Below are 25,716 nucleotides of genomic sequence, written 5' to 3'. Positions count from 1 at the left end.
ATTGTTGGGCTTCACACAGCATGAGTTCATTAGAACAAGTTTGAAAAATATCTTAATATAATCACTTTGCTTCAGCAAGCACCTCATGATTTCTGGGTTTAAAATAACAAACAACCCAGCCCCAACAAACAAACAAACAAACGAAGCCCAAAAAAGACATTTATTTCTAGCTTGTCAATGGTAATGTGTTACAAAAAGAAACCCCAAACCAACAACCCATGTTTATGTAAGCAAAGTATTAAATGAAAACAACAATGTATACAATCAGTGTCCTGGTATCCCTTTTTGCTCCTAACCATACTTCAATTCTATAAATGAACTTATATATCCATATTCCTTTGTGCAGCGACATTTTAGCAAATTCTAATGGTTTTGGCTAGGTTATCATAAATGAACCTATACAGAAAAAAAAGGTAGCAAAAGCAACAGATCTACCCTTCACAAAATATGGCAAAGACAATGTAAAAGCGATAGCTCCTGTACCACTGGTATTTTAGAAGGGGAAATACATACTACAGTGAAATCCATTTCAGAGGACATTAGAATAAAAGCAGCCATATCCCACCCCTGCAAAATCCCAAGACCTCATTACAATGATTTTTTGCAGTTGAGTAAATCAAGTACACCAGGGAGTTCAGCAAATTAAGTGACTGATGGCCTAACAACTAAGGGTAGGGGGAATGAAGGGAAGGGGAGGAAGGTGGTGGTGTCTCTGGCCTAATAACAAACCATTTCTGCTGGGATTGCTTTTTGGTTTGTCAGTATATCCTGAAACACAGTGCAGACAGGTGAAGAATAGGATACTTTAAGCCACAGACTTGGCTTTTTTAGCAACTTTTTCTTTAAAAAAGCATATTTAATACTGCCAAAATAGCTTTGACTAATAAAAACTTGGATCTTTCATTATCTTCCTAATAGGACACCATAGAAGGTTCTTTAGGGGAAACCCAGAAGGATTATCCTTAACATTAAGGGTACAGATTAGTTTCTATATCCTCTGAGACCAGTAGGAAGAAATATTCCTTCAGGTTATGTTCTTAGGATATGCCAAATACAGATTATGAGACTTCAGAATAAAATCTGGATTTTATTCTGAAAAAAATCAGCACTGAACCTGAAAAAGACTGAATTATTTGAGTTAAAAGTATCACTATAATTTAATGAGAAAAATATGACTTAGCATTCTGTGCTGCGGCCTTTAGAAAAAAATGCGTAAAATTATGCTTTTATAAGTTATATATACAATCTGAGTTTCCAAGAATGTCTCAACACAAAGTCAAATAGATAATAAAAGGAAGATATTAAGCTTTTATTGCAATATCGAGTACAGTTTTAAATGCTTATCTTAAACTGAGTTAATACAAAGGCATTCTCTCTTTGGCTGATGCTTTTTGTACAGAGCTATTCTTTCCCGAAACAGTGTTCTGTTAATTTTAGAAAGTCATTGGAACCGGAATCTACAACTCAGCATTAATTAAAGTCATCTATACACTTTATTCCCAGTGTAGATGAAGCTCTAGTGTTAGACATCTAACAATACCTCCAGCTCCTTAGATCCCACATAGCTCTTCTATTCTGTTGCTTAACTAGATTTCCTCATTCCTGCACTGTAATAAACAGAGATTAGATCTGGTTTGCACTCAGACTACTACATTTAATTAAACATAAATGGTTCATACTTTGCCCACAGGTACGCATGGGTAATTCCCATTCAGCTGACGCACTGATTTCTATTCCCATATACCAATTTCCTTTTATTTGAAGAACAAAACAATGACCACCAGTTCAAGTCTATATGAGGTGGAGGTGAACTTAATGTGTGATGAATGTGAAGACTGTATTTCACAGAAGATTTTCATCTAGAGTAACTAAAAGATATTTTAGGATCTTGACATAACAGAATTTTTAAAATTGAAGAATTTAATTTTATAGAAGATGTACCCCTAAGTTGTCAGTATTAGTATTTTTTTAATAGAAAAGGTGAATGTTTCCACTATAATAGCAAATACATATGCAACTTTTGAGTTTCCACTGTATAGAATTGTATCCATACACTTGGCCTGACTTGACAATTCCGTGGTCTTCTTCCAAACAGCAGCAAAACAAAATCATCTAAGGGAACACTGCTGGGTTCAGCTGCAGTACCATCAGTTCATGTGGGACTAACAAAGATGTTTTATCCAGAATTCAGCAGGTAGGTAAGTACAGATAAGGATATTCAGCAGCTAGATAAGGAGTCCGCTTTCACTAATTATTCTTGTAAAAATTGTCCCATCATCTGTAATCAGCCTGTATACCAAAATTCCTAATGAGCATAGATCTATTTTCATGATTATTGAGATTTTTTCATAGCTGAGATTTATTTTAATGGTTGTTCCTAACGGCTGAGATTTGTTTCAATGATTGTCACAGAAAGATTACTTTTACATAGGAAATACAAAGAAAAGATGTGAAGAGATCTGATGGTTATTCAGTTCTGTTATTCAAGGGTGCTGACACTGAGAGTGATGGTTTCTTACAAAAATGCCACTTCTCACTAGCATCTACTGTAGCATGGTAAATTCTCCACAGAATTTCTCAGCACCTCAACATCCATGAAAATAAAAGTTTCAGAACAGCAAATACTGTAAACAACTTTTGCTACACCTTGTAGCCTGAAACATTAACTGACTTAAAACACATCTGTTACCATGTCCTCACCAAAGCACCTCCTTGAAACTCAAAGCTATAAATCAGCTACATAGTGCCTGAATAGAGATTAGGACTGTGAGAGCAAAAAGCTCCTAAAGCAGATTCGCTGCTTAAAAAAATAAACTTTTATTCTATTAATAACAGCTATGCTTCAGCAAGTGTTCTGCTTCATTCCCTTGCTCCAGACATTCACTCCTCTCTGTCAGTTGTCTGATTTAGGTTTCTGTTCCCAAGTTATGCTTAAGCAAGTAGATGTAGGTTGTACCCTAATTTCAAGGTCAGACTGGGATGAGGGCAATGGTGGAATTAGGAAAGCATGAACCTCCCTTTTTATCATCCATAGCTGACAATATCTATGGTGTAAATAGATGCTGCACAAACTCAGAGTGCCACTGACAGTTTTAAGAAAACGGTGCAAGTAAGTAGTAATCTTTCCCTAAATGCTCTGGTAGACTTTAAGACTGCAGGTGAAACTTCACTCAGTGTGGAAGGTTTTAGTGCAGTCCTCATGCCAAAGCACAATGAACAAGGTTTGGAGCCTGCAGAAGGTAACGCTTGCCTGGGAAAGCTTCTGTACAATGTTTAGAGCTACTGCCTGATTCAAATAGAATACTAGGAATAACTTCTTTACTTTTTCAAAATGTTATTTGAAATCTTTATCCATCAGAAGCAGATCCAGATAAAGCATCCCCACCTGGAAGAAGTAAGATCTTAATTATATAATAACTAATACTTACTTAGGACTCCATTACCCTGAAAGGTTTCAGTCTTACTCAGTGAAATCACTATGGTTGCAAATGGATTTGTAAGTGTGATTAATAACTGAAGTGAATTTTAAATGTGCATATAATGAAGGACAGAAAAGATAAGAAATAACCAAATTTCTTTTTAATGGTTAAGACAGTAGAAGAGTTTTTTTCACTCCATAATCTTTGCCTCAAAAGAAGAAATAGTTTAAATTATTCAAAATTAAAAGAGAGTCCAGTCTTTACAAGGACATGACCTTCACCTGTTTGAATAACAGCTTTGTGTTTTGCACCTTCCCACTGAACATTTCTGACCAGTTCTGTGGAAATAAAAATGTTTTTATCTTCAATTTCTGGTTTTTTTTCCATTTTCAGTACTTATTTTCTTAAAGTTCTTTAAATATTGCTATGCAAAAGTACTTATATTTCACAGACATATATCATCTAGTTTGCTTTACTGAATGAAATGATACTGGATAAAATAGCACAAGCTTGCCAAAGACTTATGTACAGGCTTTAATTTCAATGGACCAGTCATTTGCTTAAATTTGAATAAATATGGATATTCATAGCACCACAGTTGAATTATTAAAATAGATCAACTCCATTATGACACTTTCAGACTCCAGATAACAGTGCATTTATGGTAAATTGCAATTTCTGCAAACCTCAATATATGAAAATCTGTGAGTTTCAAACATGGGAGTAACAAAAGAGAGCATTTTCAAATCTTTTATATCTTCTTTCTTACTTTTCAGGGGGAATTTGAGCACCAAAGCTATATGAATCCAACTGACTCCCATGAACTTTGTTGATTTTTTAATGTTCTAATTCACATAGCCATTGTATTTTCAGGGCGGGAAAGTGGAAGGAAACCAAACTAAAAACAAAAACACACAACACAATTAATTTGCAAGATGGGAGTCAAAATTCAATGCTATTTGATTTCAAAAGGTTTTATTTATACATGCTAAAGGCCTATATTTTATAAGTATATTATATGTATAAGAACATACGTTCTCTCCTAGTTTTTGGAAGTCAGAGCAGCAGCACTGCTCTTGGACAGTACAAACTACTGGTCAAAACCACTCAGCATAATGCAGCATTCGGCATTTTATCATTAAATACAAAGACCTTTTAACATCAGGAAATTAGAGTCTACAAAGCGAATCTCAACTGTTCAACTGCTTTACCATTGTATTTGCATTAATATAAGAAATGGGAAGGGAGATTGTAATTAGTCTTTTGAAGACAGTACAACAGCTGCCACGTTTTATACTTCTCTAGCTATATAACTCACGGTTTAAAGTTCCTACTTTTAACTACCTTAATTCATCACTATTTGGAGAAAGTAGCAACCTCAGGATAGGCACGCTCTTCAATCAAAGTTTCCCTACAAATTTTGGCTGACACAAAGTTTTTCTTTATTTTTGCTTTGGCAGACGGATAAACCCATTGTGAACTAAATAAAAAAAAAAAAAAAATACAGCCTTTGACCAATATGTGGTGTGATGTGCTCATAACAGGCACCAGAATGCATCCAAGGTGACAGATCTTTAGAACAGACATTAATTTTTCATAGGTGTGCTAGAATGAACAAGTTTATCCCTGTGTCATCAATATAAAATGGGATTCATAACCTCAAGAAACCTGGGGAGTAGACAGTAAGACAAGAAACCTGCTTTTGCTCATCAGCATTCATATGACAGACAGGGCTGAAGTGCCTTTTTTCAGCAGCAGTCCTGACCACAAAATAAACACGCCTGTTACAAAAGAATGTCCTAATGTAAGCAACCACAGATTCAAGATTAAATAGCTCACAAAACATAGCCGCTCTATCAAAATGATCTACAGCTAACCTCTTGTAATGCAATCATGATGACTGAACAAATTAGCATGTGTTCTTCCATTCACCATCAACAATGAAGAACATTTACATGATACATTAATCAGTATAATACATTTAAAACATCAAGTTCTTTCCCTCCAACATCAACAAATATCTACAAAAATAGGGGTACAAAATAAAAGACAAAAAAAAAAAAAAAAAAGAAAATCTAGATCATACCTGATAAAAGCACCTCAAACACTGATCAACTGTCTCAACCAAAAAAGATTTCTTAATAATAATTAATCTGCTATCTATTCCAGGTATCTAGTTGGTAGCATGTAACTATTAACTTATACCAACAGTGATATGCAAACATACTTAAATCAATTTAGGTAGTATTCCATTCAAGCTAAAATATTCAATTTTTCAGTAAAACTAACAAATGAACAAGAAAGTACTAAGTTAGTTGTTTTTAGAGTCCAAGGAAGCTACTTTAGGTTTCTTGTCATGGCATTGTATTGAACCACTGACACTTAAAAGGCATAGTTACATATATTAATTCTTCAAGAAATATCTCTGCAGCTTCATTGCTGTAAGACACCTCTGAGGATAAGCAACGGAACTGCCTTGGACAGCCTGATTTATTGGCAAGGTACACAGGAATCCAATGTGGATGGCACAGGCATTTCATTTTGGGTGAAGTATTTCTCCCCATTCTCCCAAATGCGTAGATGTAATTCTTTCTGTGTTATCAAGAGTTCCCTAAGCCTGTGTCATAATTCTGGTTTTATCCTGGTGTAAAGAAAATGTAGACAACAAAATTGACCCCTTATGAACCTCATATATGGTCAATTAAAGACCCCCAAAGATACATAGCTTATACTTGCTCCCTAACAGATTTGAAATTTTGCCAGCCTCAAGTAGCTACTGGTTTGAAGATGATCACAGAAAAGTTTGATGTGTTATTAAGTAAACTCATTTATAATCTCTGCTCTTAGTTTTGACTATTTACTACTGACTTTACTTCATTATATACAATAAGGATATATTTGGAAAACATTTTAGACAGTATTCAGGGTCAAAGGAAAATTAGTTCAGGAACAAGGAAAATTGCTTCCTTCACCTAAGACAGGCTGACATTAAGCTATCTGCAGCATAGAAAAGTAACTCTATCACACAGGCACATGTATGAAAAAAACAATTTTTAAGACAAGGTTAAAAAAATTATAATTAGCTGATCTAATCAAACAACACTACAAGACTTTTCACAGAAGCATCCTTCCTCTATAAACACTGCTAGCAAAAACAGCGCACAGAAGTAAGCTTTCTAAAAGATTTGTTTTGCCCTTTACTTACTTTGCAAAGGTTGTTTAAGAAAACAGGTAAATGTCATAAATCAGGCCAATGACTTTAAGAATAATGGATGCAAGGCTGCTTTTACTTCATCGAAAAGAAACTAATCATTTTATGATATACTGACTGCCTAAAATCACTGGAGTACCTGTAACTCCATTTATGAAGCCTTAGCCATGGCTAAGCCTGAGTTAGCTTTCTCTCTGAGGAAAGCAATCTATAAAACAGTCTCATTATCTTTGCTTGTCTAAAGCTAGACTTCCTATCTGTCTTTTATTACTTTTTTTTTTTTTTTGACATGTTCTGAGGTCATCTCTGAAGCAGCTGTTAAGAAGCAAAGAAAAACAACACTTGCTTTCTGCCAGTGCTACAAAAGCTATTCTCCTGATGGAGAAAGTACCTCAGTGCCCATTCCTCACAGCTGTGCATAGACTGTGGCACAGCTGGGCTGCACTGCCTGTACTCGCCACTCTGCTCCCTATCAGTGATACTTCCAGGCTAGATGATGGGAAACAGTGCTCAGATGAGAAAATATTTCAAACAGATAATGCTGAGCCCTAGGCTCATTTCAGTTCTGTTAGTAATTTGTCTGCAGGCAGCACAACAGGTTTGTCTCAATTCCCAATAAAGGCAATTTCATCAGCTTTTCAATATGGCTTTGAACAGGCTCAGCCTGGTAATGAAGCAGCACATAATAATCATAACAGCTAAAGGTGTGGAGTGTATGGCCTCTGCAGTGGTGCCCAGTTGGAATTTTGCAGAGCACTGCTAACAGAGATCAGCACAAAACCATGTGTAGCACAAGTTACTAGCTTCATAGCCACCAAATCCTCCTTCCTCTGGAGGAGGATGCCAAGGTCAATGAATATTTGAGAAGTTGAGAAGGCCACTAAGTTTAATTGTACCCAGCATTATCTCACCCTAGTGGATTTCTATTTGTTCATTGATGACAGAAATTTGGAGTTGGACTGAGAAATGCAAGGTTATTCAATGATCTAAACATATGAATGTGGGTGAAAGTGAAAAATCAATTCTAAAAAATGTGTTTTCTTTGCCTAAAATAATAATAATAAAAAAAAAATCCAGAAAATTTCAATCTATAACACTGTGGCTGCAAGACACTGTTTATAAAATTTCAGTTTATAACACTATGGCTCCTCCGCTTCCTCACTTTTTAAAGGTGACATGTAAGAGAACAGGAACTGCATATACAGGCACAGTAAAGGTCCCAAACAAGCAAAAATCAGTATGAATCTAGAGACGTCCCCCTCACTCATGGTTGCACACGCATATGTCAATCCTGGGTCTCTCAATAATGGCCCAGAATCATTTTCCACAACCATACAGAGTCTTTTCTCATATACAATTGTGAAAAATGCTTTATATCAATCTCAAAGTAAATATTATATCCAAAACAAAAGAAACTCCAAAGGGCCCTTAGTGCCCCTTAACATGTATTTATCAATGTACCATACTTTTACTTCAGTACTAAAAATAACAAGCTGTATGGTACTTTGCATCAAAAGGTTTTATCTCACTTTATAATAAGCACAGAAAATTCGATGACATTTAGCAGAGTTTACATGACTGTTGGGTTGTAGCTCAACATCAACACATTCCCATTTCCAGAGTTTGAAAGAAACACATGGAAATAACACAGTATTGTTTAACAGATATTTAAATAATAGGTGATAATACATTTTTAGGGCAGTTTATTTCTTTCAAAAGCAATCAAAGAACATTCTCCTTTTTAAATGCATTGTCATACCATGAAAGCAAGTGTGCTTATTGGCTTCAGCTACAGTTTCCTTTACTCCAAGGAACCAAATTTCAGGTGATCCCAGCTCTTGAAGATCGCGACAGTTTTAGTACAGGACTGAGCATTCCTGACGATTAAGCTTTTAAAGTTTCCTCAATAGATGCATAAAACCTCTTGGTTTAGATTAAGTATAGAAGATACTTTAAATGCTTTTATTTAGTATTTGTTCTACTGAAAACTTGATGTTAAGTATTCCTCCTGTCTAACATTCATTCTCTTGACAGATACGAAAGCTGAGATACAAATATTTAGCAATATTAATAAGCATAACATGCACAATGTGACTGTGCAATCCTATTTGAAAGGACTCAAGCTTTAGGAAAATAGAGAACTGACAATTTTCTCAACTTCTTCCTCCTCTAGCTTGTGCCTTTACTATTTCAAGGTTAAGAGAATAAAGAAAACATGGTGCAAAAGAAAGTGTGAAGCTATAGTACAGATGCCCTGACCTAAGTAAGACTTATGAGATAGGATTATATCTCTTGTAAATGGCCCCAGAAATAAAATAACTCATCCACATTGCTCTTTCAACCACTAATCCTATTTGCAAAGCACGTTTTGCTACACAACTCAAAATCTCTAACTCCAAAAATTAGCGGCAGAAAAATGGGGGGAAAGCAGGGAGAGGGAACACAAAAACAGTGACATATTGTAGAGAGATACTTAAAAGCTTTTGTTTCAAACATTTCATATTATCTAGTCTTTTCCTTGGAAGCTTTCACAGCTTCTTTGACTCAGAAGAACATAATTTCCCTTGTATACACACTGTTTGTAATGCTGAAAAACCTTTCTTTAACTGTTCCCATAGTAACCAAACCTATTCTATGTATTTAATTGTTGCCTTTTCAAGTATAAACTACTATTGAGTTAAAGTCAACATGTTCTATTGCTATCTAAATTATGAATTCCCTGAAGTTTATGATGCATTCACTATAAAATCAAAATATTTCAATACTTGGGAATTTAAAGCATTTAGTGTATTTTATTATGTAGTATCACATTAAAAAAAAAAAAATAAATCAGCAGTAAGCATGTAGATAGGACAAAGCTGGAAGCATTAAAAGTTATTTTGAACAGGTGATTTTTAGTCATTTTAACTTTAAATAGGAGGATAAACAATCCTTGCTAGAGCTCATGTCAAAACTCTGTACCTGAATGGGGATATGACTTCTTTCTGAACTATGGCTCTGCTTTGTGATTAATTCTTGCAAAATACTTGGACTGAATTCCAAGCTTTCAAAATGTATTCCTGGTTTTAGGTGACATCTTTGAAAAACAGAAGTGATTTCTGGAAGAATAAATGAAGAATGATGATTTGCCTACTTAAGCTTTCTTAAAGAAAATAATCCCGTTTGTATCAGTACTGTATTCTCTGAATATCAATGGCAAGGTGCAATTTTAAACTGCAGCACAGTTGAAGAGCAGAGAATTTGAAAACAATTACAGAATATTCATTATTATACAACTACTTGAATTACTCCAAGTCCCTCTGACATTAAAGTAAAATATATTTTATATGCTCTTTTAATGTACATTTGCTCCCACAGTACCAGCATAGGATTTAGAAAATAAGGTAACAATTCTACTTCTGAACATCTGTGCTTTCTCATCGACCCATAAATGCTATTTTCTAGCTCATCCATTATAGTGCACTATTCCCTGAACAAGAAAATGAAGAGCTTCTTATCTACCTATGGAAGTACATAGCACATTTTAAGAGTACTGTAACATGTTTTATAACAATTGAAAATAAATAATTGATATAACAATGTTTATCTAGACTGTATCTCTGAATATGTTTACTAGAACATTTAAAATTTTCCAGTCAAAAATAATCAGCCACTTCTATTCATTCGTCCAGATAAGGAATAAAAAAATAAGATTACAAAATCAGATTAAGATTAAAATGAGGTAACAATAATAAGGCTCAAAATACAGCCCCATTAATAGGGGGGAATTGTAGGGCAAAATAACTTGGCATTGCCTTACCACTTGGCTCATCCGCCAAAAAGCACTTCTCTGCCTTTAAACTCTGTGGCTCTGATTTGAGGTTTCTATCACCTCTGCACCTGCTACTGCTAGGAGACATAAGTCCTTCTCAACTCCGTATCTTCTAAAATAGAAACCTGGGCACTAAAATTCTATAGAAAGATATATTTCATACAAAAGGATATAATAAAAAGATAATTGGGAGTGGGACTGAAATGCTCCTGAAAAAACAATATTAAAAATTTTGAATAAATGGCTGGGGATAGAGGAGTAAGTCAGTACAAGTTAGAAAAACATTAGCTTGCTTTTGGGTGAATAGCCTATGGGTTTTCTATATAAACAAACAACAGATAAATAAGAGTTTTACCAAGAGTATAGGTTATAAGCATGACTGATTAAAACATGGGAAAGTTTACCTCAGATCTACCCCTCTTTTCCCCCTGCTTGGGCTTCCGTAGATTTTTCCCCAATAGCTCTTATCTATATTTTCCTACTGCTTCTTGTCTTGCTCATCTCAGGAATACTTCAGGGATCTGGGGGATTTGCTGAACATATGAAACAGCTGATACAAGAGCAAAAAAGGGACAGATCTCCAACTTGTAATCTATGTCATACTTCGGTGTATATGTACACACTTCTGAATAAGCCACCTTACAGTTATAGAGTCCAAGCACTGGCCTCTTTTTCTTACTCTGTTTCTCTTTTTTGGAGACGTTTATTAAAGCTGTACACAAGCTGGCGTTGTGGGCTGCTCTCATGGAAGCTCTAAATCTAAATAGATGGATATATTTGCAATACATGCTATTACATATTTAATCAATGTATCAGCAGCAAATATTTTTCATGTGCAACAAAAGCTATATACTAGCCCATTGTGTAATGAGGAAGAGAGGATTAAAAAACCAAATGCAAAATAATCTGTAGCCAAAACAATTGGGAGTAAAATCCTACCATATCCACCACATAGTAAATCAACCTGGTGCGGGAACCACACGAAATACTTGGAGTATGGCACAGGAAAAGAAAAACCAAAAATATTTTTTCCTCACAAACATCAGTGAACTTTTTATGTGGTGGTTACTACTGATAAAAAGCAGCTTGGCCAGTCAATCACCTTAGCATAACAGTTTAACCCTGCTCCTGGAGCACAGAGCAAAGAAATTGTATTTGTACTTACTTCATAAGTGTATGGATAATTTTTGCAGCATTCAGCTATTTTAAATCACTGTTGCTTGGTATAGTATTTCGTCTTTACAGCTGAACTTTATTGCAGTGTAATTGCAAATTTATGTCTCAATCCAGCTGCACTGAAGCTGCATGTTTCTTAATGTGTTGTTGCAGTGTCCTTTAACTTTTATCTCCTCTGCTTCCTACCTCCCCATTTCCAAGCTTGGTTTTTTTCGTGTGCTGTAGGTGTCTTATGTCTCCCATGTGGTGGGTGACACAGCCACTGTATTGACTGGAAACAGGCAGGAGTGGGAAGAGAAGAAAAGAGCAATAATATCTCTTTTTGGCTCTGCAAAACAGCAAATCTTGATCTTAGAAATACGAAGATTTAAATTACGTGTACTTCTGGAACATCTCTTCATTTAGTTTTGCAAATGAAGAGTGAAATCCCATTGATGGCAGGCAAAAAATAGCATGCAGGTACAAATATTTTTTCACATAACTCATTCTCTCTAGGATGCGGGTAATATCTCAACTTGAAGCACTTGAAGCACTTTCTATACTTTTAAGCAGTGGGCTGATTGAACGTAGTTTCCCTCAATGGTATTCCTATTTGAGTCATGATAACAGGACTCAGAGTAGCAGATTTTCTAACAATGTTAACTCTAATACAGCCACATTTTTTATGACCGTTTTGCAAAATACATGGTTTAGAAAACCCCTCAATAAAACCATAACAGCACCATCAAATCAATATGGTTTTTCACTTATCAGATTAAAAAGAACACCTGATTATGTTTTCACTGGAAGCATACAGGAGCTATAAACCAGCATAACACAGCCCAATAGCTATTCCACGCAATCATAAATGCATATCTACGTAGCTTTCCCCTGACATCCCTTCTTTCCCCCACCTTCCAGTGACAGTAAGAAATTACCAAGAAATGCTGCTGTTTGTTATGCTTCAGAGATATTATTAAATTACTGTGAAAGTGAAGCAAATACATCTCTGCTACGTACTTGATCTGTTTTTTCTAGTTTTAATCTACAATGCATTTGTCTAACCAAATTAAGTGCTTCGCAATCCTAGCATTACATGTACAAGCGTATTTCCTTCATATTTGTTTTCCATTTTATGATGCTTTAATTGCTCACAAGTAATAACATAGTTGATTAATTTTTATGTTTGAGCTGCAATTATGCTTTGAAATCTAATTTGTAGGAACTGAGGTTGTACTTTAATACAAATACCACAGTCTTCTAAATTACAAACCAAGTTATCCCTCTGGTCCCTTCTCTACCACCACCACTCCCCACCTCTTTAGCATTTAGAGAATGCTATCACAGCCTGATGTTTATGCTGCAGAAAAGTACGGACTCAAACCTGCCTTCATTTCCTTGTGAGATGATAAAATACAACCACCGACTATGGCTCATAACAGAACTTTAATTACAGTTTAGCAAGAGCCGACATTTTTACATACCAGAAAGTATAATTCTGTTTCTGGCATGGTTACCGAAGACTAAGCACTTCAACTTCATTTTGTGCAAGCTTGAGTAAAAGAAGTCAACTTCAACAAATATTTTTTGCCTCAATTTTACAGCACTGTGACTTCTGCATCCTTTTAAAATTTTGGACATACTAGCATACAAGAAAAAGGAATAAATGGGCACAGCTGGCACTTCTCTCTGTCTTTCCATTTGAGCGAAACAGGCTTTCTCTCAAAGCTCTCTGTTCTATACTTTAAAAGTATCTTCTTACAGTGAAGCCTCAAAGCGACTGTAAATTGTCATTAGGCAAAACCGGGCATCAAGGTTAACAATGGGATCTAACATTGTCTTCCCAATCGCCACAGTATGCTACAACGATTGATTACTGAAATACAAATTTAACAACCACTATACAGCATAAGTGCATATGAACTCAGACTATCACAAAAATGGCTTTTTAAAAATTAATCAAAAGACCATACAGTAAGACTACAGCATTTGTTTTGAGGTTTCATTGTGCTGCCTCCTGAATAAATGCTAAATAATAAATGCTAAATGAAAACTTTAGATCTTCCTTAATACGTGAAGCTGAGGGAGTAACAATGCTTGTTCGGAGTGTCTGTGTTGGACATGAGTTTAGGCTCCACGGGGAACTTTTCTTTTTTATTTTTTTTAAATTCCAGGTAAATGAGTGAGTCATTTTCCACATGCCCAACCGTAACCCTGGCTCAGAAAGACATTATACTTAAGTGGCTTTGTACAGTCATCCCAGCAGACAATGGGTGGTCTCTACAGGGCTTAGGCAGCTGTCACACTGGATAATGGAAAACACCATAATATTATTAGAGTAACGAACCTTGTAAGTGACTAATGCTACAATTTAAAACAGCAATTCTTCAGATGTGGATCTCCAGATAAAATAACCATATTCAATTGTCTAACCCCGTTTCAATGGCTCAGCGTCCTAGAACCTCTCGACCACCTCAGTCTGTATTGCCTACAGTAACCATTCTTGTCAAGGAACCAGGTGAGATTTTACTTACTTCCGCTAAATCTCCTTTTAGACTTGCTCCAGAGTTTAAGGAGTCTCGGTATAGATTAAATCATTCCCATTTCAACACACAATAAAAAACTCAGCACAAAATTCAAATTCAAACAAATGTCCTATCTAGTCATAACTGTGTCTTACGGTTCATTGCTCATATGCCAAGAATATTCTGCAAATCATACTCAAGGCCATTAGCTTAGAAGAGTTCTTACTTGCTGCCACTTTGGGATTTGGTTGATGTTGGTGGCCTGACCCACACTTCTCAGTAATGTAAATTAAGCAGAAATTTCTATACACTACAGTACACAGAGGATAAAATTCTGCTCTCGAACCAAACGTATCTTAAATATCTGCCTTTATATATCTATCTGGGAGACAAGTAGCACCTTTTCAAATGAGATCTCTAATTAAGTGCTGCAATACTACCTATCTTGGTGCATTTCTTTTGGGAAAATTTCTGGATGTGAAGGATGAAGAAATCAGATGACCAAAGCTTCCACTATTGCAGAAGCGTCCACTGGAGAACATAATGATTCACAGAGAACAAAAAAAGAAGGATGGATGCATGCATGCTAAATGCTCCATCTCTGGTAGCATTCAAGGCCAGGCTGGACAGAGCCTTGGGTGGCATGGTCTAGGGTAAGGCATCCCTGCCTATGGCAGAGAGGCTGGAACTAGATGATCTTAAGGACCTTTCAAACCCTAAATATTCTATGATTCTATGGGGATTTGCTGATTTGAATTTAATTTAGGAGTAAAAAAATTGCCTCAGGTCAGATAAATAAATGGATAATCTTACTCTAAAGGCCAAAACCAGAATGATTTTATGGTATCATAAAGGTATACAAGTTTGGGGATGTGAATGGAACGAAGTGATCTTTTATTATTGCTTCAGGCTAAACCAGAGCCATTTTCTAAATGTAACTGTGATGTGGTGACAATGTTTTTCTTATAATGACTTCAGGCCTAGTTAAATTGTAATCATTGATGCAGTTATGTTGTCTATTGCTTGCTGCTGAAGCAGGGGAAATTTGTATTCCAGGTGACTATAATTACATTGTCTTTAGTTTGTACAGTCCAATGATTTAAATCAGCTTTGGTCATGCTTTGTGCCAATTTAAATTGCAACAACTATTTTGACTCCAAAAGTTCTATATGAATTTTCACCATTTGAAGCTCAGACACATCACTTTCAGCAAAGCTGTATTATTCCTACACATTTTTATTTCCTGAATCTTCTTTTATTAATAAAGATTAGCTACATGACGATACAATGCACTAGACTTTTGAATTAAAACAATTATCTCAACTTGGAAATGCCAGTCTTCTTAATCCTTCATGCTTTGATTTGAAGTGATCTCATTAAGCACCTTGCTTAACATTCTGTCCCTATATCTTTTCATGAAGTTAAGTTCAGTCACATCAGTAATACTTTAAAGGCAATGACTGAAACACTTATGGTCGATTGTTCATTAGAAACTAAGTCTATTCACAGAGCTGAAGAGAAAGCATTCCAAACAATGACCATATTTGCAAAGGAAGTGCTACAGATAAAAGCTACATAACACCTTTCCTCCACAGATTCTTCTGCCTCCTGCCTCATTCATCATCACACAGGAAAAACCCAGAGCTGAATTTCAAACTATTGAAAATATTAAGTGCTGTAATTACAATCAATTAGTGGCTCTCAAAAGACAGCTTATCCAACATTTGCAACTAAAGATCAAATGAAGCTGCATAGAGAACTTCCTAATCCTTTGGTTGCAGACAATTGCCCAAGATATTTAAAACATTTATGTAGATTGTTTTCCTGTCAATCTTCCCTATAAATTGCTGCTTGCCATGACTGAGAAGGAACATGAGAACTGACGACACCCCGGTTCTATAAACAGATAGAAAGTTTCTTCCATATTCACTTTCCAGTGCAATTATATTTCCTTTGCACAACTGTTATTTTATAATTGTTTGTGCAAAATCATTCTCATTTTCAAAGTGGACATACAGGGAAAAAAACAGAAACATCAGTCTGATTTACTGTTTTGTTTTACCTCAAAGCAAGCAGAAATAGGTTACCAATTTGAGCGGCTTAGAGATACAATGTCAAGGAGTTTCAACTTTACGAGTTTCAACTAGTTAGGGTTAGAGAATAGCAGACAATAGAAGAATTGTAAATACTATTTTTTTCCTATTTTCTGAAATGGTTCCCCTTTCAGAGAAGACATGAAATAACTCATTTTTTATTACGTGAAAAAAGCAATACAGGATGTACAACGAAACCACGGAATTGTTATGGCCATGGGCTACAGTTTGTTTTTTCTCCATTTTATTGCAGAAGGACAGGAATCAGAATAATCAAAAATGAGCTAAATTTAATCAAATATAAGAGCTTACCAGTGCCTTTTAAACAAAGAGCTAATTTGTTATCTGTTACCCTGACTATGTTTAGGGTATTCATTAATGCTTTGCCATTTATTAAGTCTTTTTAGTGATAGCCAGTTACATTTTATATGCTATTCTTGCCAATACAAAGATTAAAGATTCAAAAACTAAGCAGAAAATATTTTTCAAACATAAAGCCACCTTTGTTTTATCAAGTGCAACTTTATCAAAGGAAACTGACATCTATTACTAAGATATATTCGGTTCATGCCATGTTTCTTCAGAAGACTTTTATATACCCTAGTTAAGTAAAGACATATCTAACACAGAAAACCCATTAGTGCACTAAGGCCTAAAGCAAATAAACCATCCTACTGTATTTTGGAAATTATCTTCCCAAAGGCTTTTACTTCGGTTTCCAGGCTTTTCAGGTGGCATGTCACAAAAAAGGTAAGTCATATCTCCCACCAGTAATAACTGCATTTGTCCTGTTCATTGAGAGACAGGCAGTACTCATGTCTAAACTCCATAGAATGGGACAGCAGCACACCAAAATCTCCTATCATATAAGACACATCAATATGGTTTAGCCATCCCTAAATCTACACAGAGAAAGAGCCACACACCCATCAGCAAAGGACCATAAAGGAGGGGGGCCGCAGGGTCCCACAAGGGGCACAAGCAGGCCAGAAGGAGGGAAAGCTGTGCTCCTAAGGGGTGCTAGGAGCAGACATGGTGCAACAAAGCAGAGGACTTAGCCTGTGGAGGGCAAGTGCAGGACCTGAACCCACATGTGCATGCCCCACTGTTCTGGCTGCATCCTCAGGAGACTCAGGCCTGGCTGGTTCCCTGAAGATGACCTCAAGTACTCATGTGTGTCGAGCAATTATGGAAAGGTACTTGGCCCCTGCAGAAACGTATATGATTCCTACTAGTCCAAGAAGCAATTTTAATGGTGCATTTGACCACTGACAGCATAAGCATATTGCTTATATTTACTCAATTTCAAAGTACCTGCTTTAAAGAAATGGATATAAATTCTACCTCACTAACCTCTTATCTATAACTAAAATGTTATGGCGGGAAGTATACCGTAATTCAGCTGATGTGTCTTTTCAGCTAGGCTGGAACCACAGCTTTCAAACCAAAGTCATTCCAGAGCAATGCTGGGCATCTGTCTACTCTCCCTATTACCCAGAGAGTGACACATGCTTTCATAGTGCATCATGCCAATTATTCAGGAAACTGAAACAATACAATCATCTTTTATCAGATTGTCCAAATGAGTCTGAAAAGCCTTCATTTTTCACATTATCGAAACATGCCTTATTGAATGGACTGTCAAAGCAGATACTATTCTTGCAGTGGGGTACCACTGCCTGACAACCTGGCTGTATTAGAGACCATGCTTCATGTCACCACTAAGGAGAACTAAAAATGAAAGAGGTAAAACACCACCACTGTTGCCCCAAGGGGGGGAAAAAAAAATCTAATTTCTTCCCTGAGATTTATCAAAATACAGGAAAAAGAAAAAAAAAAAAGAAGGAGAGAGATAAGAAGAAACTCTGCAACTGAAATAAGTGAAAAGTAACATATCTAATCAGCTTGGCTTTAATTCCTTTTGAAAGGAATTAGTCAAGTCTGCAAGAGTCTAGAAGGACAACCAGTGTCTTCAGATGTATCAATTACATTTTTACAGCTTGAAGATGTCAGAGTCTAAAAAAGAAAAAAAACTCCTAAACTTTGGAATATATGCGCTGCAGCTCGCAAATATAGGATATATATGCACCAACACCTTCCTGGATGCCAAACTGAGTATCTGTACTAAACAGTAAGTGCAGTACAGAATGGCATTAAAGCTATAATGCTCCCACTTACCACCCTGTTTCCTATCAGTAAGCACCCAGGCTAGTCACTGTGACTCCAAGAAGCCTTCTCATATATTTGAGGTCATGCATAAGAATCTTGCTCAGGTAAGCACAGTTGCAAGGTACAATTTAAACAGTGTTGGCACAGATACATTGTTGAAGAGACTCACTACACAGGTGCATTCATGTATTTTTCAGCACAAAAACCTGGTTCAAGTCTTAAAAGTCTGAACAACTGTAAGAGCTGTAGTATTTAGAATCATAAAATAGAATCACAAAATGATTTGGGTTGGAAGGGACCTTTAAAGATTACCTAGTCTAAACATCCTGCTGGGACATCTACTAGATCAGTTTGCTCAGAGCTCTGTTCAATCTGACCTTGAATGTTTCCAGGTATGGACTGCCTACCACATACATGGGCAACCTGTTCCAGTGTTTCACCACCCTCATCATAAAAAATTTCTTCCATCTATCTAGTCTGAATTACCCTATTTTAGTTTAAAATCACTACCCATTGTCGTATGTTTTACCTAGGATCTCCATCTGGAAATCTCCCTTACAGCTCAGGAAAATATTTCTGACATGGAAAACAGTTGCCAAATTACTGTGTCTGCTTCATGACATAACAGGCTCTGTAGCTCTCCAAAAACAATTAAAGAGCAAATAATATCTGAAAATAAAATCATCAAAGTCAGAAACATGACGACAGCTGCAGTAGAAATGCACAAACCAGCTTTAAATTGGCCAGCTCAGAGGGCTACATATTGCCACCACTATTCTGAACTGCAGGGCAGTCATATCCAAAGATAACAATCACATGAAGTACCTACGCACCTGACTAATTATACATTACATAAATTAAAAATTATGCATCTGAATTCACTATATTTCTTCCAAGCACTAGTAGCACATGAATGGTTTTCAGTGTTTTCATATCAACATCACACAGCAGCAGAACACCGTCTGCTCAGAGACATGTGTTTCTGAGAAAGTTCTTTTCCCACAATACCTCTTGTAGTGTGAGCTTTCAGCTGATTATTTGGCCAGAGAACCTGAAGCTAAGTTGTTTCAAAGCATAACATCCAGCTCTCTGGACTGTCTCCTTTCCCATGCTTCCTTGTAAAGAACTTGAAAGGAAAAGGAGGATCCCTCACATAATTGCTCTGTCCTGGCAGCTAATTAATTTATATTTGAATTCAGATAGGAAGAACTAAAATTAGGACTATGCAAGCAGAATACATTGTTCAAAATGTTCAAATTGGTTTAGCATCTGAGCACCTTTGAGAACAACTGACTGATTTATCACTGCAGCAACAGAAAGAGGCCTTTATAACTTGAACTGTGAAGACAGCACCAGGTTTTTAAGGCTTGCATTTCTACAAAATATAACAAAGTTAACACAACATCCTAGACAAAGTGGAGGTAGAGCTCACATTTCTTGTTTTTGCTCCCAACCTTACACTGACATTCAGACTATGTATTTCTCTGCATCACAGTCTGTTGTGGAGTGGAAGGACAAAAGCTACAAAGGGGTGCTCTTGCCACCCAAAAGCATGCTTTCATAGAATCACTACGTTTAGAATCATAGTGCTTTGCTGAGGGCAGAAAACAAGTCTTGTGCATTGTTCTCCTACAAAACAAATTCCTCCATTCCAAAATGTGTATTTATAGAAGAGCAGCAAACCTATTTTGTACTCTACCAGCCTTCAAGACACTACAGAATAATGACCAAAGCACCAAGCAAGGATTTCATCTTCCTCTTGAAGGTGCTATAGGTTCACCAAATAGGTTCCTTCATGCTTCTTATGATGTGGATGTCACTCCCAGGCTGCTAAATATGTTTGCTTGGCCAGAGCCTTCTCTGTTTATTTTGTGGCTATCACACAAGTCAGCCAAGTGCATTCCTGCTGAATGACTGATGTACAGATTTTGCTCAGTGCACAAGCACACAAGGGTTAGCAATTACCTAGATATCACTAGGAATTGCTTCTTGATGAAACTCATTGAGCTTCCAAGAAAACATACAGGGGAAAAAATTGGCCTTTTATTCCTCCAATTCTGATAACATCTAATCACTAACACTTCAAAGAACTGTTAAGCTTTGCTGCTACCACTTCTGGCACAATTCTTTGCTGCTTATGATAAAATTACATTAAGCAAATACAGTACATTATTTAAAGCCACTAAACAGTTTCTTTCCAAAACAAAATAACATCATTAGTCAAATATTATCAAATTCACATTCAAAGCTTTCCCTCACCACTAACCAGGCTTCAAGCTTTTTGTGTCCTGAAGATCTTGAATATAATTCCACTGTGGTTTACAATATAAACATTTTTAGTTATTTGTGACTGTTTAACATCTTATTAGCATTAATTTGTATTTTATCTGGTTTGGATTGCACATTGCTTCCTTATGTAATTTTAGAAACCATTAGTTATATTAAACATGCTCTGCCCAAAGCCCTGAAGGCAGCAACTTCTCTTTACAAGACCTCAATGGCTGGCCACTGTTCAGCCCTCTCTGGTATGCAGAGTTTTGGGACATGTAAGTCAAAACCATTCAGGTAGACAAAGATAAGCATAAAATTCAAAGCACTGGTGTTATTTCCCAGAGATATAATTACAAATACCAATAAGTATAGTTCACCTGTGCAGATCAGCCCACACATGGACTCTGCACTCAAGTCAATGGAATTCAGGACATGTCAAAGGCTTCCTCTTGCTTGCTGTTTACATTGTAGACAGATGAAACTGGATATCTGTCCACCATATTTGAAAAATCACAGCAGTCAGGTGAAGTTCCTGACAACTGGAAAAAGGGAAATATAACCCCCATTTTCAAGAAGGGGAAAATGGATGACCCGGGGAATTACAGATCAGTCAGTCTCACCTCTGTGCCTGGCAAAATCTTGGAACAGATTCTCCTGGAAAGCACACTAAGGCACATGAAAAACAACAAAGTGGTTGGTGACAGCCAGCATGGCTTCACTAAGGGGAAATCCTGCCTGACCAATTTGGTGGCCTTCTATGATGGGGCTACGGAACTGATGGACAGGGGTAGAGCAGTTGATGTCATCTACCTGGACTTGTGCAAAGTGTTCGACACTGTCCCACACGACATCCTTGTCTCTAAACTGGAGAGACATGAATTTGATAGGTGGACCACTCAGTGGATAAAGAACTGGCTGGATGGCCGGTCCTGTTCAACTTGTTTGTCGGTGACACGGACAGTGGGATTGAGTGCGCCCTCAGCAAGTTTGCTCATGACACCAAGCTGTGTGGTTCGGTTGATACGCTGGAGGGAAGGGATGCCATCCAGAGGGACCTTGACATGCTTGTGAGGTGGGCTGATGCCAACCTGATGAAGTTTAACCATGCCAAGTGCAAGGTCCTACACCTGAGTTGGAGCAATCCCAGGCACAGCTACAGGTTGGGCAGAGAAGAGATTCAGAGCAGCCCTGTGGAGAAGGACTTGGGGGTGTTGGTCAATGAAAAAATGAACATGAGCCGGCTTCAGTGTGCGCTCACAGCCCAGAAAGCCAACCGTATCCTGGGCTGCATCAAGAGGAGCGTGACCAGCAGGTCGAAGGAGGTGATCCTGCCCCTCTACTCTGCTCTCCTGAGACCTCACTTGCAGTATTCTGTGCAGTTCTGGTGTCCTCAACATAAAAAGGACATGGAACTGTTGGAACAAGTCCAGAGGAGGGTCACGAGGATGATCAGGGGACTGGAGCGCCTCCCATATGAAGATAGACTGAGAAAGTTGGGGCTGTTCAGCCTGTAGAAGAGAAGGCTGCATGGAGACCTCATAGCAGCCTTCCAGTATGTGAAGGAGGCTTATAAGAATGCTGGAGAGAGACTATTCATCAGGGACTGTAGTGACAGGACAAGGGGTAACGGGTTCAAACTTAAACAGCAGAAGTTTAGATTGGATATAAGGAAGAAGTTCCTTACTGTTAGGATGGTGAGGCACTGGAATGGGTTGCCCAGGGAAGCTGTGAATGCTCCATCCTTGGCAGTGTTCAAGGCCAGGTTGGATGAGGCCTTGGGTGACATGGTTTAGCATGAGGTGTCCCTGCCCATGGCAGGGGGGTTGGAACTAGATGATCTTAAGGTCCTTTCCAACCCTAACTATTCTATGATTCTATGATATTTAGACAAAAGAACTGGGATCTGGTTTGATTCCATTAAAACAAATGTCGAAAACACAGGGTGAAATGAGAGAAGTGAAAGGTATGCTGATGTTTCACAATGCTTGAGATTTTCTTGGTGCTGTGTGCTTTCACCTCCCTACAATTAGTTTGAATGTTTCTACAATATTTACTCAATTGATGTTCTAACAACATGCAAAAGTTTAAGCAGAAACATCTTGCTGACGCTGGTAAGAAATGTTGGATTAAAGATACTATATACAATGATTCTGTTTCATGTGAAGAGGTTTTAATATATTTAATCTGTTTAAGCACAATCTTGTTTCATTTCAGAACAATTCCAGAGCCACGAGTCTCATTTTTAGTTGTGAAAATTTGAAGAGTAGCAAAGGTTAGAGCATGTTTCTGAGACCGCTACATGTGTAAGACAAGCATTATTTAAGTCTATATGCTTAGAAGATCTCACTCGTCAAGATGTAAAGAAAAAAATATTTAAAAACCAAGCACAGCAGAAAGCAGGTTAATATACTTGCTATTACCAATAAGGTGAAGAAAAAAAAACTCTAGGAGATGGCATCATTCAGCTTTCAAGCACATGCTAAACAGATACAGGGGTCTCCTTACCTTGAATTCATAAAGGATTATGAAATGCTGAAACTGCTGATAGTAAAGGAAAAATCCAATCAAACAACAATTCAGGTTTGCCTTTTAGTGCTAGAGAAAGTGTAAGAGTGCTACGCTATTTGAACTAATCACAGAAATTATTGTGGATTTCAGCACAGTATTTCACAGCCCATTGCCTTTCCAGTCCTCTAGTATTCAGAGGGCCGTCTGACAAAAACTTTGAAACAATTAGATGCTGACAGTATTTCAAACACTAAGTCATTGTAATAATAGATGATAGGCAATGTACTGTGTTAAATTTTAAGCACACGTAGACTAAATGGGTTTATCACCAGATTGAAAAAGACACCATAGTCATATACAGATTTAAGCCACAGATCTGTACGAAAACCACATCTAATATAATATGATATGATATATAATATAATATAATATAATATAATATAATATAATCCACGGGGTTTGGGGTTTTGTTTGGTTTTTTGTTTTGGAGGTTTGTTTTTTGTTTTCTGGTTTTTTTGGGGGGAGGATTAAGGAGACATTCTCCTTTTCTTACAGTAATAGGCATGCAAACCAGGACTTTATAGACAAGTTCAAAGCTAAATTTGCATATACCCTGAGAAGCAAAAACTAAACATAAATGGTAAGGCCAATAATGATGTCATATTAACCATTGTTATGTCTTAATTACCTTCCACACTTGAAAATGCAGAGACCCCAAGTTTGTGTTGTGATAAAGTACTATCATTATGGTCTTTTTCTTTTAATGTAAAAAAGTTCTTTTCAATCTCCAAGGATTCAACTGTTAAGAAGCAAACATCCTTCCTGGTGTTGCAAGACAAATGTTACTGTGCATGCTGCAGTCATGATTCTCATCTAATGCAGATACCAAATTACAGTCTATTTAATTAAATATCTTTTCCTTGGAAGACCACTACCACACTTCTGAAGATGCCATCAAATCTCATATCACAGGAGTAAAATAGTCACTGAAAAATACTGAAACATCTCAGATAGCAGAGCATTTTGGAATTCCATTCTTTCTAAAAAGCTGACTAGAAAAACTGTGCAAGAATGAAAGGACTATTCAAATAAAAAGAATCATCTTAAGCTTGTTAATAATAAACAGAATCTTAAGCCTGTTAAAAAGTCAATTTATCAGAGTATAAACGCAAATTCCCTGTATGTACTTCATTAACAAAAGTCTCGGGAAAAAAGGTAGGCTACTGAACAAAAGAAGCAGCCTAGCCTCAGTCCAATTTTTGCTTTTGGAAACACCTGTGCAACCACTCCACTGATGAAACAGAAAGGAGGTGTATATGCATATCCACAAGAAAGAATCTGGACTAGTGTTTAGACTGTACTTGTAAAAGATAATGTTATTTGAATAACTCACTTTTTAGACACATCAGGCATTACTGTCTGTTCTTTTTTCCTTGTATCCACTGCTGGCTCTACAGGGGTAAGTACGACAGCAGCACATGAGACTATCGACTGGTATGAGTCTTCCCGGCAAACTGCAATGATAAAAAAATTTCAATGTTAAAGAGTGAACTCAGTTTGTATTTTAAAGAAAAAAAAGTAATATGTATGATCAAGTCATACTGTGATAAATCAGACTTTACTGTGGTCACCTGTAATGACAATTCTGTTGTTTTTCACATTTCCTGAAGTTTTACCTGATCTGATGTCAATGTGCTTGAGCTCATCAGTGTGTCTGAGCCTTATGGTTTTCAGACAAAACTCCCACCTACGAAAATTTCAGATTTTGTAAGAAAATTGACTTGAGAAAACATGATTAGTGATTTTTTTGTCTTTAACCATTACGTCTCACTTTAGTCCAAAAAAGTCAAATCCAAACGGCCTAGGAGTGATATCTGATATATTGATTCACAACTTCTGTTAAAATAAATTATCTATGTATTACTGTGCCGGATGATGACTTAGACAATATTTAGAGCTAGAAGAATGATCGTGTATTTTAGCTGAGCATCTGACTCAATTAGCACTAATAAATGAATACCCAAAAGTCCCTGACCTCCAAACAGACAACTATATTTCTTAAAAGTTATATCTACTCTAAATTCTAAATTGCAAGGGTCACTAGTAATTTAGCACTTAGCAGTCACCACTCCTACAGATTTTGAAGGTATAGCTTTCCTTTACAACCAAGGGGTACCTTTATGAGCCAAATAAAAGCTGGAATGAAGAGCTGGTTGTACTGAACAAAGCACAGCAGCTTCTTATATTATACATTTATGGTACTATTATATGTCAAATATAAGCAAGAAGAAATGTGGTGACCTATCTTTTAAGTAGAAAGTCACATGATATTTTATATGTATAACATAGAGAACTGCTTTATAGTGTACACACGCACATACACAGCCAATAACATAGGTGCAGCATCCTGTAAAACAAGGATAATCAAAACAAGCTCTCATCAATTCAAAACCAGAAAGAACCTATTTTACAAGCACATATATTTATACAAGATTGTGACAGTTGAGAATATTGAACTTTGACATTTACTTATCCATAGAAAACTTTTTTCTGA

The 25,716-nt window shown here is 36.7% G+C and overlaps 1 protein-coding gene across 1 annotated transcript in view; it reads right to left on the bottom strand.

Annotated features, from left to right (window-relative positions):
• CCSER1 (coiled-coil serine rich protein 1) overlaps nucleotides 1-25,716 on the bottom strand; it is a gene marked incomplete at both ends in the record, with an annotated part of 646,590 nt that overhangs the window by 517,182 nt on the left and 103,692 nt on the right. The window contains one exon of the mRNA XM_080638355.1: nucleotides 24,556-24,676. Within this exon, the coding sequence (XP_080494481.1) occupies nucleotides 24,556-24,676 (121 nt within the window). The remainder of the gene's footprint in view (nucleotides 1-24,555; nucleotides 24,677-25,716) is intronic.

This window comes from Psittacula echo (assembly GCF_963264785.1).
Source record: "Psittacula echo genome assembly, chromosome: 1".
Lineage (NCBI taxonomy): Eukaryota > Metazoa > Chordata > Aves > Psittaciformes > Psittacidae > Psittacula > Psittacula echo.
Note: the sequence above shows the minus strand (reverse complement) of the source record. Positions and strands in the feature narration are given on the sequence as shown.